This window comes from Anthonomus grandis, unplaced genomic scaffold (assembly GCF_022605725.1).
Source record: "Anthonomus grandis grandis unplaced genomic scaffold, icAntGran1.3 ctg00000375.1, whole genome shotgun sequence".
NCBI classification, from domain to species: Eukaryota; Metazoa; Arthropoda; class Insecta; order Coleoptera; family Curculionidae; genus Anthonomus; species Anthonomus grandis.
Genome location: NW_026088484.1, coordinates 81,813 through 99,529, shown reverse-complemented (window position 1 = coordinate 99,529; position 17,717 = coordinate 81,813). Strand labels below are relative to the sequence as shown.

Sequence of the window (17,717 nt, the reverse complement as noted above, 5' to 3'; positions counted from 1 at the left end):
TCTTGGGACCCACAAAGTGATACATTTTCTGTCACTATTCCCAAAATTTTAAATAAAACCCTGGTTACCAAAAGAGTTCGACCCTCTTGGTTTGATTGGCCCTGTCATTATTATTGGCAAACTCTTAATCCAACAAATTTGGATCTCTGAAATTCCATGGGATGAAACCTTGGACCAATCACTTCTTAGTGAATGGAATGATTTTATTCATAATATTGATTTTCTAAAAAATTTTAAAATTCCTCGTTGTTAATTTACAACCAGAAATATTTTAAACACTATAATGCATGCTTTTGCTGATGCAAGCATGAAGGCTTACGCAGCATGCATTTACCTTAAAACAATTTATGATGGCTAAGTATTCAATCTCTTGTACATTGGTTACATCAAAATCTCGAGTTGCCCCAATAAGAACAATCTCTCTTGCAAGACTTGAATTGTGTGCAATGCACCTTTTGTCAAAATTGACTAAGAGAATTGTTTCTATTTTTGACACTAAAATAAACCCCCTCTCAATAAATCTCTGGACTGATTCGCAGATTGCTTTATACTGGATTCAGTCACATCCCTCACGGTGGTCTGTGTTTGTGGCCAATCGGGTACAGGAATTGACAAGTGATTATCAGCGGCGACATGTCAAGTCACGTGATAATCCTGCTGATTTGTTATCACGTGGTGTACCTCCACGTGATATTGCAAACTCAAAGTTATGGTGGCACAGGCCTAACTTTCTCCATGATATCAATTTAGATTTAAATCAATATAACCCTAAGGTCAATTTAACAAACCCTCCTGAAGAAAGAAAAATGATTTTAGTCAGCATGACTGACAATAAAACTCAGTTCTGGATTGATTTATCATCAAGATTCTCTAAATTTTCTCGGCTGCAACGCACAGTTGCATATATTCTTAGATTCCTCAGTAATTGCAACCCCAAGACACACAGTATATTTGGATCCTTATGTGTCGAAGAACTGGATAATGCCCTTACTACTCTAATTAAAAATTTACAATCTCATTATTTCAAAAAGGAAATCTCTGAACTCTCTCAAAATAAAGTCATCTCTAATAAAAATGTATTATCACTTAACCCTTTTGTTGATCATGAAGGATTTCTCTGTGTAGGTGGACGTTTGGAAAATGCTGAGATTCCTCATCGCCAAAAACACCCCATTCTCTTGCCCTCACATGATCATATTGTCATTCTATTACTTGAACAGGAACACATTCGTTTAGGTCATGCAGGACCTCAAAATGTTTTGTCCAATTTTAGGATGAAATATTGACCACTCAATGGTTTGCGTCAAATTAAACGCATTATAAGAAAATGTATTATTTGCCACCGTTTTCATGCAAAATCCAGTCAGCAAATTATAGCAAATTTGCCAAAAGATAGAGTAAACATTTCTCGACCTTTCGAAAGAGTTGGTGTCGATTTTGGAGGACCTTTCTTAAGTCATCTAGACTTCGAAAGGCACCAGTTGTAAAAGGTTATATGGCAATATTCGTGTGCATGAGCACAAAGGCTGTTCACATTGAACTTGTTTCGAGCCTATCCACTGATTCATTTCTGTTGACTCTCAAAAGATTCATCTCTCGTCGTGGTAACCCTAGTATAATTTATAGCGATAATGCTACAAATTTCCTAGGTTCCAGGAATTACATAATAATTACATACGACTTATTTAAAAAACGCGAAGACTCAGAAGTTGCAACTGATTTTCTCTCCACTAAGCAAATAGAGTGGAAATTCATTCCACCACGTAGCCCTCACTGGGGAGGCATGTGATAATCTGCAGTTAAAAGTGCCAAATACCACTTGTATCGACTTGTTGGCAATGCTCACTTCACGTTTGAGGAATTGTCAACAATTCTCTGACAAATAGAGGCAATTCTCAATTCCCTCCCTCTCTATCTGCTCTCCCATCAGATATTCAGTGTTTGACCCCTGGTCATTTTCTTATTGGCACAAGTCTAACTGCTTACCCTGAAAGAAACTTGACTGAGATTCCTGAGACTCGCTTATCATTTTTCCAAAGATGTGCTCAGATTTTAGCAAATCTTTTGGAAGCGCTGGACCACTGACTATCTGAACAGGCTTCAAAATCGTCTAAAATGGTTTACCCCTTCTTCAAATCTTAAACCAAATGATATTGTCTTAGTTAAAGAAGATAATACACCCCCCTCCCCTTGAAATGACCGTTAGCAAAAGTAGTTGAGGTGATGCCTGGTGCTGATGGCAAAGTAAGAGTTGTCAAGATAGGAACCCAAGATGGACTCTTCATTAGGACAATTACAAAGTTGTGTCCTCTTCCTCTCGAAGCAGATGACAGTTGTTAATGTGTAAATAATGTATATCTGTAATGTAACATATATAAATATATCTGTTGTTTTGCTCAATTTTAAGTAAAATTTTGAAGCTAGCGCTCCAACGCGGGCAGTATGTTGTGAAAACTCACAACAACATTGCTTTAAACTCTAAAAATAGATTACCGAGCCGACAGCGCACCTGATACTGATCAAGGAAAAAGAAATTGGGTCAGTCGTAGTATGTAGTTGTTGTTGAACGAAAGTTGCGCCTCCTGGTCTCTCTGCTCTGCTTTTACAACGTGCCAATTTAAAAATGGCCCTTGTAAAAAAATTTAAATGTGAAAAGTTGCCTTAATTAATGATATAGCTCCAGCTCCCTGTACTGTCTCTTATATAAATTGGTTTTGTGCTCTGTTGATGATAAAGTTCTCTGTGCCCTAAATACTTAAACGTATTAACTCGTTTAACCCAAGTTTTGGAATGGAAGCAAAATGGTGACATAATATGAATAATTTTAGTATTATGTCAATAGTGCCTTGTTGTTGAGTGAAGTTTAAGAAGTAATGTAAAGAAAAAGAAGTTGTACAGTGTATATAATGACTGAAATCAGTGTATAGATTATATATATATATAAACTAAGAGTAAAATTTGTTTATTACATGTGTACAAGTGTTGTTTTATTTTTTAATCATATGGTCTTGGTCCTTCGAGTAATTAGACACAACTCAGTCTTGTTGTGTCCCCCTTGGATGATGGGAACAGGATAAGACATCTACCCTTCAATTACATTAATAGCACAAAAATTAATTCAAAACATATTTAATTAGTTATAAACACAAAAAAAAACAAATATTCATTAAAAGATAAAAAAATAGACAGATTTGTTTAATAAGGAATATAAAATATCAGGATGAAATTATTACATTATGGTCTATAACTGAACACAAAACACAATCTGAATACAACAAACTTAAAATATTTAACTAATAAACACACTGAATAAAAAAAAATTTAGAAGGACTTAAGAACCTTGACCTTAAAGGTCAGCCGCTCATCCGATATCAAATGAGAAATCTGATCATAATAAAATAAAATGTAATTTTCTCTTTTAGCAAAATAGTCCGCCTTCTTAGTTACAGGCACGCAAACACCTTTGGCCGAATGATGCAGTTTTTGTTTCGAATTATCGATAACCTCGACTTTCAAACTGTACAGTTGACACTCCTCGATGGGCCCGACCAATTGTAAGGTCCAATAGAATTTTTCCGTTTTATATTGGTAGCAAACCTAAAAGGCGGCGTTACTTAATAAAACATAAATAATCAAATGTGTATTAGTTAATTTAGCATGGCTTATTTAAAGTTGCGGAGGTAAAATGCATTTCTTAACCCAATTTTTAATTCCTCAATAGTGCAATTAAATATATTAAAGGCACAAATTGCTTTGGAAATTCAAAAAGTTACAGTAAAAAAAAATTATTACAATAGTGCCCTTATGCTAACTTAAACTACAGAATTTGTTGTTTAAGTAACATCGACATCTCAAGTCAAATATACAATTATCCACATAAAATATGAAATCTAAAGAATTGAGTGCATACATGTATGCTTTCCAAAGTACTAAAATTAGTTGATTCAATAAATATATTGATGTATATAGGACTTATATACATCAATATATATAAGACTTATATACTATTCTGTTTACAAAAGGAACAAAATTTCTGTTAATATAAACAGATAGATTTGGCAAACCTGCCTTCCTATATTTTACTCGGTAATTGTACTACATTTAAGTTAACTGTCATGTGTCATGCAACTTTGTCTTTTTAATGTCATGTCAGCTGTTAGTGCTGCTTTGGTCATATTTTTAATTTTGTCCGTTAATTATTAAAGTTTTGCTCTCTCTATGTAAATTATAAAATTTAATAAAACTTCTTCTTTAGTCTTGTGTTTTCTTGTGTATAACAATTTCGACATTTAAAAAATTAAAATTTTAAACTCGATTACTACACTTCAAATATTTGATGAAATTCTTCTAAAAAATCACTGTTTTTCGTTCATATTATCCAATCTAATAACGCTGTTTTTATACTAAATTTTTATATATAAGATTATATCAAATTTAAATAAACAGTGTTATTAAATTAAATATTTTCTAATAATTTTCTGCAAAAACATTGTTTATGATCAACACAACCCTTAACCCCCCACCCACCCACCCCAAACATTTACCGAGTAAGAAATTCTTTTGAAAAATTGCTTTTCATCCATAATATCCAATCTAATAGCACTGTTTTGGTATTAAATATTAATATACAATATAAATATATAATTATATCAAATTTAAATAAACAAACTGTGTTATTAGATTAGATATTAGCGACAAAACCAGCTGTTATTCATGCGTATTATTTTGGAAAACAATGATTTTTAAAAACATTTTTTCACTGGTAAGTTGTGGGGGGTGGTGGGGGGGTAAGGGTAGGTTTAATGAAAAACGGTTTTTTTTGCAGAAAATAATTACCTGAGAAAAAAAAAGCTTTTTAGAAAAATTATGAGTGATTAAAGAATCTATTGTTTTTGTATCTATACTTTTCTCACATAACCTTAAGGTTTTCGAGTAAAACGTGAAAAAAAACTTATTTAAACGTGAAAAAATCGACTCTTAAAAATAGGTGAATAAAAATTCAACAATTGTATAGATTTTACATACAATTTGATTCTGGAAATGGTACAGAATCAATTTGTGTAGAATTTCTCTATGCCATTGTGTTTAAACAACTGTGGTTCTATAATCAACAAATTGTGTATCAATTTGATTTATTTTATTGCATATATAGTACACTATTTGTGTACTTAAATTCGACAATATTTTATATTTATTTAATATAATTGTTCAGTAAAGAAGCAAACTCTTAGTGTTTTTTTAACATGGTATGTACAGGAAAAAAACACAATTTGTGCATTTTAAATACATGTTAGTGTAGGTTGTTTTTACAATATATTTTATTTTCTTTCATTTCAACTATAAAATTTTATTACAAATTGTGTATAATAATACTATATATTGTTTTATAAATTTAAATATATCAAATTAACATAAGAACTGGAGTTTTTTATTACAATGTTTTGTATTTATATTTATAAAAATTTAAAAACAATCAATATATTTGTATAAAAAAAATAAACAAATTGTTTAAAAATTTAAAATACATTTTAGAGAATTTCGTCATAAATCTGTGTAATAATAAATTCTAGGGCGCCTGGAAAAAACAGGATAGGTCATAATTTGATTAAAATAAAACAAGTCTTGTAAAAAATGGGAAATAAGTGAGGCCCAACGTTTGGTAAGAAAAGAAGTCATATTAGAAAAATACTGATTGTATATGTATTTTCCTAAATTGACTGTTTTTTCCAAATGCTCAAACATTTATGTTTAATAAAAATTTTAGTTGTATAGGTAGGGCAAAAAAAATTCAATTGTTTTAAAAAACATTTTTTTATTTAAATACCTTTTAAAAAAGTACACATAACCTGCACAGCAAAACAAAAAAAACTTTAGTAGTAGTATTACAAATACACATTAGGAACGCAAATAGGAACTTAAAATGGAAATTCTTAGTTGTAAAAACAGGATTTTAACCTAAAGGCTAATAAACACATACATTTATGTACAGGGTCGTTTTTTATATTTGCGTGCCCATAAACAGGGGTAATGTAAGTGATAGAGAAAAACTTTTTATACAAAAGTTGCATACTTTTTTCTGTATTATCTTATAGATTTGTAAAAAAAAAACAAAAGCGCATTGCAAAGTTAATAAAACAATAGCAAGTTGAGTTTAATTAATAAAACGCCCTATATATTTTCTACTAGATCTAAAGACCTTTTTTCCCTGATTTCAAAAATATATATGTTGTTTATATTTGGAAGGGCTGTTTTTAAATTAGTCAAGTTTAAAATTTTTATAAATTAAAATCGTGTTCGCCAAGTTGATCATGGAGTGCCGAGACATAATTATGTGTCGTTTTAATTTAGACCAACCCAGCTCATAAGAAAATGTTGTTTTTAGAGAACTTTAAAAGAAACTTTAATTAAATTAAATAAGTTAAAGTGAAGTCAATTAAAATTAAGTTAAATTATTTAAATTAGTCGTGATTTTCCAAGGTAAGAACTTTAATTTGAATTAAATCGATATAATAACAATTAATATGTCACGTTGAAGTATGCGGAACGTCTCGGCACTCCATGATGATCGGTGATCACGATTTTAATTTATAAAAATTTTAAACTTAAATAACTCAAAAACGGCTCATATTATCTCCAAATATTATCAACCTATAAATTTTCAAAATCAGGGAAAAAAGGTCTTTCGATTTGGCAGAAAATATATAGTGTTTCATTTAAAAAAATCAGCTATTGTTTTATCAACTTTGCTATGCGCTTTTGTTTTTTTTTATAACTCTAAAAGATAATACGGAAAAAAGTATGCAACTCTTACATAAAAAGTTTTTCTCTATCACTAATATTTACCCCTGTATATGAGCTCGCAAATATAAAAAATGACCCTGTACATATATGTATATGTATGTAATTACTAAACATCTACAGTATATCAGGCGGGTAATTGTTAACAAAACTATCAATTTTTTTTAACACATGGTGTTGAAAATTGCACTTTTCATAACTTAAGGAGGCTTTAGAGCTAATTCTGTTAAAAATAGAAAAAACCTTAGAAATCCTTTAAAAAGTTTAAATTAAAAACACGAAATGGAAAATTGAAATCTGTTTTTTCTTCATAACAGAATTATCTTTAGATCCCTTTTAAAGTCATAAAAAGTGCCATTTTCAACACCTTACAACGTAAAGGGGTAAACGGGTACAAAAATTTTTAATAAAAAAAATAGTTAACAAGTATGACATTATGATACATGAACATTTTTAACATTTTATGTAGAATTTAAAAATGTGTTGACTGTATAAAAATATAAAAATGACTGACCATGGATTATGTGTACAAATTTTCAAAATGATATCTGCTCAATTTTTTGAGTTATGAACTTTGTGTCGAATAAATAGAAAAAAAATCAGTATTTTCGAAAAATGTTTTTTTTCTTAAATTCTCGTACGAGTTTGGAAAAACGCTGAAATAGGTGTCGAACGAAATTGTCCATGGATTATGTGTAGAAATTTTTAAAATGATATCTGGTCAATTTTTTGAGTTATGAACTTTGTGTCGAATAAATAGAAAAAAAATCAATAGTTTCGAAAAATGTTTTTTTTCCTTAATTCTCGTACGAGTTTGGAAAAACGCTGAAATAGGTGTCGAACGAAATTCACCATTGATAATGTGTACAAATTTTCAAAATGATATCTGGTCAATTTTTTAAGTTATGAGCTTTGTGTCGAATAAATAGAAAAAAAATCAATAGTTTCGAAAAATGTTTTTTTTCTTAAATTCTCGTACGAGTTTGGAAAAACGCTGAAATAGGTGTCGAACGAAATTGTCCATGGATTATGTGTAGAAATTTTCAAAATGATATCTGGTCAATTTTTTGAGTTATGAACTTTGTGTCGAATAAATAGAAAAAAAATCAATAGTTTCGAAAATATATTTTTTTTTCAAAATCTCGCACGAATTTGGAAAAATGCTGAAATAGGTGTCTAACGAAATTGTCCATGGATTATGTGTAGAAATTTTCAAAATGATATCTGGTCAATTTTTTGAGTTATGAGCTTTGGGTCGTTTACAATAGAGTGGTTCGTTTACAAGAATTTTTTGGCATGTTTACATATACCGGATTTTCATATCCCATGGAAATCAAAATGATTGTTATTTCGTTTTAAATCGCCCTTGATCAATTTGTTTCAAAATCACGTAATAAAAATAAATGACACAACAAAACGAAAAAACTTAAAAGAAAATAGAAATGCCTAATAGGCACGTAATTAGGAACTTAACGAAAATTCTTATGTAGGTGCATACCTACATATTAACAACATATAGTTTTAAGCTAAGGGTTTTATTTACAGGTACATAACTATAGGTACATAACAGGTACTTATATATTCTATAAGTAAAGTTATCAGTTATCACTGAAAAACTAAATAGGTACCAGCTACCTGGCTAAACATCAAAATATCCAGTAAATTCCAAAGTATACAGTAAGTAAATGCAAAAAAAATATGGTGCTTACCTAATTACCTACCTACAAACTGCTCCTGGAGTTGCCCCAATAAACGCCACTGCTTAAGTTTATCTTCAACGAATATATCCATTTTTTTCTTATGCAATTTTAACACTTAACGAAACGAAAAACCCTTAAAACAAATTAATGCCATGCCGGCCGGTTGACTGAAGGACCGAAGAATGAACAGTTGAACACCTGTGGCACTGGGAATTATAGCAATGCTGCCAAATCAAATTTATCTCAAAGATTACACCGCCAATTAAAAAAGTTACGTTTCCTTTTTCCTTACGCGTGTTATTATCACGATATTATTTAAATAAATAAAATTAGAACTTATGCTGATTGGGCTTATTTTTAAATATCCTATTAAATCATTTTCAATTAACAACTTTAAATCGACTGCAAATTTTGATGCATACCTTTACAACTGTTTAATATTGAATGCGGCAAAGGCAAGGGCGTCGGGCGCGTCCTCCTTTATACACAATTGTGTATTATAACTACACAATACATGTTTTAAAATTCTATAATTGTGAAGGGCTATTAGCAGGAATCTTTTTTATTCTACACAATTGTAAATAAAATCAACACAAGCCAGAATAAAAAATTAATTAAAAATTGTAGTAAAAATATACTTGCTTATTAGATTTTTTACCAAACTGCATTGGATTAAAAAAAAAAAAGTGGAATATTTATACACATTATTTTAATAATTAATATCCACTTATGGTGTATTAATTTATAATGTAATAATTGTATGAAATATACACATTAAAACATATACAAAATGCCTGAGAATTTTTATACAGGACTGTGAGATATTATCTAACAATTGTGTATTAAAATTAAATTTTTTTTTTACACAACAAAATGTGAAAAAATCCTTCGGGATTTTTCTGTGTGTCCATATATGGTCAAGAAATATTTATTAAACTGTAGAATATACGTATATCATATACGATTCTGTTTACAAAAGGGAGAAAATGTCGGCAAAGAAAAACACGGGATGTACAAATCTAGTGTTAAAACTCGATTAGTACACCTCAAATATTTGATGAAATTCTTCTAAAAAATCACTGTTTTTCGTCCATATGTCCCAATCTAATAACGCTGTTTTTACACTAATAAACAGTGTTATTAAATTAAATATTGATTATATATTTTCTACAAAATCATTGTTTTTTATCAACACAACCCTTACCCCCCCCACCCACCCCAAATTTTTTCCTAGTAAGAAATTGTTTTCAAAAATCATTGTTTTCCAAAATAATACGCATGAATAACAGCTTCGTCGGTTATATCTAATGTAATAACACAGTTTGTTTATTTAAATTTGATATAATTATATAAATCTATATTAATAAATATTTAATACCAAAACAGTGCTATTAGATTGGATAATATGGACGAAAATTTGTGAGTTTTCAGAAGAATTTCATCAAATATTTGATGTGTAGTTATCGAGTTTAGAAACTAGACATGTACATCCCGTACCAATTTTTTAAATGCTGAAATTTTATTCCTCTTTGTACACAGAATCGTATATTATATACCTATATTCTACACTTTAATAAACATGTCTTGACCATATACGGTTGATAATAAATAATATGTGTTGCTTGGGTGTCTTTAAACATTTACGTTGTTTTCTTATTTAAGCAACGAGGACGAAATATAATTAAAATTAACCCTTTCCATAGCCTTTTGACATTAGTGCCAATTAAATAAACCTTAGAAATCTTACTTTCAATTTTTTTTTTATTTAAAACAAATAATAAAAAATAGCTCAATTAATGAAAATAAAAAAAAAAGTCTTCTTTTTTAAACTAACATATTTTTACGTTCCCGTTTATGTGGTGTGTTTTTTCTGTTTTGTTAAATTTTTTTTATATTAGGTCACTTCATAATATTCTTTGTTAAAACTTTTTTTGTGCGGAAATGTTTGTAGATTATTACGATAATAATTTGCTTTAAGTTTTTTGTAAAATATTAAATGTTAAATTTTTAGAACTACCTGTAACTCCCTCTAACATCTGACCATCAAACTTCAAAATATTCTGCAGGCAGCACTTTTCTTGGGCCACTTTTATAACTAATTATTATTTTTAAGGTACCTGGTAGATTAAATGAATAAATAAATAATGATTTTAACTTAATTTATCTGAGGTAGTCTTAGAACATTGAATACACTAGAATAAACATTGGATACACAAGGGGCAGAGGGGATATTTTGTTGATAAACATGCTTAGTATTCCATGTTGCCAGTGAGTATTCAATTTTGACAGAAGGACATAAGGTCATGTAATAAATTATTGTAATTAGCAAAAACTCAATTGCATTATGTATTATAAAGGAAAAAGAAAATTCGTTTAATATCCAACAATATCTTGTCCTATATTTATACTAATCATTAATAATAATTAAAGTCTGGATTCAATAAATCACCAGAACGGCAACAATGTGAATATTGACCGTAAATAATCTCTCGATAAAGGTATGTGGCAACTGCGCTCGTTGTTTAAATAAACAGTGTTATTAAATTAAATATTGAATATATATTTTCTACAAAAACATTGTTTTTTATTAACGTAACCCTTAACCCGCCATCCACCCCAAACATTTGCCCAGTAAAAGATTCTTTTGAAAAATCACCGTTTTTTATCTAAAAAACCAATTTAATAGCACTGCTTTTGTATTAAATAATTATGAATATACATATATTTATAATTATATCAAATTGAAATAAACAAACTATGTTATTAGATAAGATATTAACGACGAAACCAGCTGTTATTCATGCGTATTATTTTTGAAAACAATTTCTTACTGGTAAGTTGTGCGGGGTGGGTGGGGGGTAAGGGTAGTGTAAGGGCGGTTTTTCTTTGCAGAAAATAATCGCCTGAGAGAAAAATGCCTTTTAAGAAAATTATAAGTGATAAAGAAATCTATAATTTTTGGATTTTTCTTATATACCCTTCAGGTTTTCGAGGAAAACGTAAATAGAGCTTTAGAATAAGTGAACAATGGATATTGATCTACTATTTTATTTACTATTTGATTTATTACCCTGTTTAAAGGCCTCTTAATAGCGATTAAAATAACATACATACAACCCAAGAAAGAAAAGCGTGTAAATTTAAAATCATAATTGTAGTATTACATATACTTGGGCGCCCAACAAAGTGATTTTTTTTTTTGAAAAACTTCTACAACCCTTTACAGAATGATTTTACTTTGATGAGCACACTGACACCTGTATCAACTATTGGATCCAGGATGTCTTTTTAGAGAGTTTTTTTAATGATTATACAAGCGTGGTACCCGCGACTTCGTCCGCGGAAAGTTGAGATGGACAGGTTTTTTTATTTATGTAAATAATAATCAGTATCAAAATTTATTTTTTGTTTATTCTTAAACATAAATTACTGGCTTTAACATAATAAAAAACGTAAATATTACACGAAACGCTAAAAACTTACATTTCAAAAGTAAAAGTTAATTTAGAACTTCCTTGTACACTACATTTGTGGTGCTGCTTTCAGGTGCTAAAATTATTAGGGTACTTGCAGAACTTACTCTCGAACAGGCCAAATAAAATTGCCCATGTGAAAACCAGTCCTCCCTAAGATCTACTCCAACTGTCTTAAGTGTCTGTCCCTGAGCTTTATTTATAGTCATGGCAAAGCAGACTTTAAGTGGAAACTGCAGCCTTTTAAAATCAAATGGATAATCTGATGGTAATAAAGGAATTCGTGGTATGAATACATTCCCCTTGAGCACAGCCGGTGATGATCGTGGCTCCTACAACATTTCGGTGGAGAGCTTTTATTTGCAGTCTGGTCCCATTGCAAAGCTTGGGAGGTCTGGGTGCACCAATCTTAAAAATTAGGTTATGAGGTTGAAGGTCAGGAGGATTAAGAGTGTTTAGAAATTTAACGGAATAGTTCACAGCGCATCAGTTTGAATTAGGAGTCTACAGATTTGTATTACATTTCTTCTTCCTGAAACGCTTCTAGTAAAAGGTGATTTATTTCAGCGGCTTTGTCGTTTTTGGGAGTAAGGATAGCACGTTCACATAAGCAGTTAATAGGTTTCTCTTTTATATTCCCATTGTCGGGGTAAACTTCGGTGGTTAAGTTTTTAACTACTTTGGCTAGAGTTGGTGCTATAGCAATCTTACCATCGATTGAGGGGTATATTCCATCACCTATTTGAAGCAAAGTATGGGCAAACTGACCAATATTCACATCACCTCCTAAAAAACCCTCATATTTGTTTTTAATGTAAGGCCATAAATGTGACGATTTTAAACAGGCTTTTACTTCATCGGCTCGTGTTCCCCTTGGCACAACAGGTAAGGTTTGTCGAAAGTCTACAGCTAAAAGAACAGTTACTCCGCCCATTAAAGTAACGTTTTCTCTGATATCCTTTAGAGAGCTGTTAAGAGCCTCCACGGCGCCCTTATGAGCCATCGTGCATTCATCCCATACTATAAGTTTAGTTCCTTTAAAAACCTGAGCCATGTTACTTTGTTTCGAAATGTTACATAGTGGTGTCTCTGTATGGGTTAAATTTAAGGGCAATTTAAAAGCAGAATGGGCCGTTTTACCACCATCTAGCAAAGTAGCAGCAATTTCTGAGGATGCCACTGCTAAGGCAATTTTTGCATACGTTAGCCAACAATAAATTTAGAAGATACGTTTTACCGGTACCTTCAGGAGCATCCAAAAAGAATAATTTCCCTGTGGTATCGCCAATACAATTTAAAATTTGTTGGTATATAGGCTTTTGTTCTGCTGTTAAGGAACTTTCCTTGTTGGATACTTCATGTGCCAATAAATCAGTGTCATAACTTATCTCTCTGATATATTCTCTATTTTGTATGGAATCTTCGTGTCTTATGGGCTTTGGCAAACCATATTTTTCCAAGCATTGGCCTCCTAAACAATTTGTCTTTGAAGCGGTTTTTGACAAAGGCGTTTTTGTTGCCGGATTATATTTTGATATATCGATAGAGTAACCGTTTTCACCATAACAAAAAATTAGTGGGTATTGCAAGGCGTCATATGAGCGATGCAACTCACTGACACGTCTCAATTTGTTATCGTGGCTTTGTAAAACAATATCTCGTTTTTCAAATTGTTGCCCGACTATGACCAAAGCAACTTCACTTGCCGTAGGTGCATTATAGCGTCCACTGTGAATGAATAACAACTTCGAACTTATTGCAATCGTTGGGAATTTTCTGCAAAGTTGTTTTGAGATCCCGTATATACGATTTTTTTCATGCAACATAGCTTGCGATTGTTTAATTAACTTTGGTTTTAAATTAGCAAAATTGTTGCATCTTAACGTGGCTTCCCGTTCATCTTCCCCAATAAAGTAAATCTAAAGAAATTGAGGGTCTTTCTGTAGTGAAGGTAATAGACTGCCAACTAAACGATAAACTTGTCCCTGCACTTTAAAAGTGGGCATAAATTGACCTTCCTGAATTCTCTTTGCTCCGAAGGATGTCATTTGAAAAGCACTATTGTATTTACGAATACAATCCATAAAATGTGTATGCTCTGTATGAAGATTCATAACTAAACCATTAAGAGGTTCTGGCAAGCCAACTAAAGCTGGAATGCGTACTTTACCACTGACACAACACATACCAGGAGTCTCTTCTTTCCATTTTGAAGCATTACAGTAAATGCACTTATGATTCATATCACCTAGAGCAACAATTTTGTCTGTTTCATAATCTACGGCAGAATCATACATCATCCCAGATAAGGCTTTTACTTTCCATGGTAGCAATCGCCTTTCTAACCGATTTTCGGGATTATTTTTGTTGTATTCAAAAACAGCTGCTCTATGAATTTCTGTTTTTTTTTCTGATACGTCATGACAGCGGCACGATGAATTTCTGGTTTACTTTTTGCGTATTTCATAGAGGCATTTCTAAGCTGTTTTTTTCTGATTTCAGGTAAGACTCTCGTACGGCGGCGTCGGCCCGTTGTTTTTCCAATAGAGAGATTGTTATAAATTTGGGCGTTCGTTGTAATTTCATTTTGGATAAGTTTGTACACGTCAAAATGCCCATTTGAAAAATCGTTGATAGGGTTTTTTATAAGTCCAAATATGTGTAATAACCCTCCGTCGTGATAAATTTCCAACAAAAAAGGATAAATTTGGCCAGCGGCTGTTAATTCACAATAACCACCATAAGTGTGATTTTGAGACATTTCGGCATGGTAAGCAGCTGCGCTATTAAAATTATTACCGGTTCTGTCGTGCGATAAAATGGAAAAATCGTCCTAACACTCCATAACTTGTGCCACTACTTCCCCGCGTACTTGTTCAGCCATATCATGGGTTCCGTATAATATATAGGAAATTGGTCGAAAAAGGCAAGCGCCGTCTCCAATAATCGGTACAACAATGTGCGGTATAAAAACACCGTTAATATTTAAATTTGCTACAGTCATATTAACAAAAATTATAAACAAAAACGCTACACTATAGGTGCGAAAGCATGCGTAAAATCGTTAAAGTTGTTGAACGGTACAAATAACACGACAAATAATAACTATAACATAACCACAGAATATAACTTATCTTATCCAGTTGATTCAGACAGCTGTTCTTAAGTTCGAATCCAGGCCTCCAATAATAGTAAATGCAACCCACAATACACAAAAATAAAATCCGAAGCCACGGCTCAATGATTATACATGCAACCCACAATACACAAAACTAAAATCCAAAGCCTCGCCTCATTGATAGTACATGCAACCCACAATTGCCACACCGTTTTTCTTGAGGTCAAAGGCCGTGATTAATATAATATAATTATTATAAAACCAAGACACAAATAATCTTAAAAATGATTCGTTAGATGCAGAGCGAGCGGTAAGACTGAGTCGAGTCACCTCTCGGGTATCAGTCTCGCATGGACCCGCCTTGTTGTTATGTCTACCAAAATATAAATAATACAGCGGCACATTTTCAATCGGATTTATTAATCAGTTTTATGCCGCTATGCGATATTTATCATATCGCTAACACCCCTTATCGGTGGCATTTCGAAAAATCTGTTCTTATCCGGTGCCTACATTATAAAAGGAACCCTTTGGCAAAATTTCACGTTTCTAGCTATTGTAGTTTGGGCTCTGCGATGATGAGTCAGTCAGTCAGGATAAACTCTTTTATATATATAGATTACTGGCTACAGCATTTTAAGAGCAAATTTTCTATCGTAAATATTTTAATTTATATAATACTATATAATACATATATATAATTATAACAAATTTAAATAAACAAACTGTGTTATTAGATTGAATATTAACGACGAAACCAGCTGTTCATCATGCATTCTTGCGCATTATTTTGGATAACAATAAATTTTCGAAAAAAAATTTCTTACTGGTAAATTGTGTGGGGTGGGTGGAGGGTTAAGGGTAGAGTTAATAAAAAAAGATTTTTTTTTGTAGAAAATAATTGCCTAAGAAGAAAAATCTTTTTAGAAAAATTATGAGGGATAAAAATCAATAGTTTTTGTATCTATTTTTCTCACATACCCATAAAGCTCTCGAGTAAAACATGAAAAAACCTTGTTTAAATGTGAAACAATCCGTATAAGGTCAAGGTATATTTAACTGTAGAATATACGTATATGATAGACGATTTTGTTTACAAAAGGTCGGCATTTAAAAAAATTACAATTTTAAACTCGATTACAACACCTCAAATTTTAATGAAATTCTTCTAAAAAATCACTTTTTCCTTCATATTAGCCAATCTAATAACTCTATTTTTATACTAAATATTTATATATACAATTATATATTAAATTTAAATAAACAGTATTATTAAATTCAATATTGAATATACAGGGTGTTCCTTAAAGACGTGCTAATATTTAAGAGGGTGATTCCTGGACCCATTTTAAGAAAAAAGGTTCCTATGAACATATGTTCTATATAAGAAAAATTGTTTTCATTTTTTTAAGCGAAAACCATGCCTCGGCCGACAACAAAACCAAGAAATCAAATTTGCTAAAAAGTCTTTTTAAAAATAATTTTTAATTTAAGAAAAAGCGGTGGCGTAGTATTTTTTTTCACTAAAAATATTCAATAGAAGACCCGTAGGGACGCCACTGGCAGAGAAAATTTTTTTGCACAGCAAAAAATGCGTCTTGATGCAATGAATACATGTACCAAATTTCATAAAAATTTCTACATTACTGTTTAAGTTATTATTAAAAAACTGATTTTTTTTTAAACGTTGACACCCTGTATCTCAAAAGTTAAGACATTTAGGACATATGTTCATAGGAACTTTTTTTCTTAAAATGCTTTCTGAAAAAAAATGTTTTTTATGGCAAGTTGTGTGGGGTGGGTGGGGGGTTAAGCCTATTCACAAAGGATATGAATAAAACGTCTCCTTTCGGTGTTATAGCCGTTTATATTTTTTAACATCTAACAATTTTATAATTTTTTATCAAAAAAACATTCTTTTGTAGAGGCTCGCAATCATAGCAAATCAGTTTAGACGTTTATTATATATTATTAAAAAAAAAGTTATCCAAATCCTTTGGCAGTTATTGAGCTACTAAATTAAATGTGCCATTCTTTCAAGCATTTTGTTGACGTGGCACAGGCATTTTATACAGTTTTCCTATTTGCAACGTGTTTTTCACAACCAGATTAACAGAATATCAAAATCAAGACCATCTAAATAAATAAGGTTTCAATTAAACAGGTAACACTGATCTTACGGGAAAACACATTTAATTCAACCGAGCTTAAACCGGACTTGAAAAACCACTATAAAGGTCCTAATGTTTTAAAAGAATTTGCAAGGAAACAATTGATATTATTTAAATTATTGTTTAAGCAATATATACTCACTATAGCATGGAGATGAATCAACAAGAGGAAAGGCATTTCATCAACATTTGAAGTTTTAATTAATTTTCAAAAAAAAACCGTAGTTTGTAGAGGTTTGCAATCACCATAAATCGATTTAGTTATTCATTGTTAATATCTGGAGAAAAAATTATGAAAATTCCTTGGGAATTACAGGAGATACGGACGTTATATCAATTAAATGACTAAATAGGTAGCTGGCAAACGACATATGCTGCGTTCTCGATTTCGGTTTATTATATATATTCGCTAAATTTACACACATACAAGAACATCTAGAAAAAAAACACACGGTGG

General features: G+C 31.1%; 1 protein-coding gene across 1 annotated transcript in view; it reads right to left on the bottom strand.

The window, feature by feature from the left end:
* Positions 1-3,113: 3,113 nt before the first annotated feature.
* The window catches only part of LOC126749611 (uncharacterized), a 43,246-nt gene continuing 28,642 nt past the window's right edge, over positions 3,114-17,717 (bottom strand). Inside the window, exon 4 of the mRNA XM_050459318.1 lies at positions 3,114-3,597. Coding sequence (XP_050315275.1) covers positions 3,322-3,597 — 276 coding nt within the window. The 3' untranslated portion in view covers positions 3,114-3,321. The remainder of the gene's footprint in view (positions 3,598-17,717) is intronic.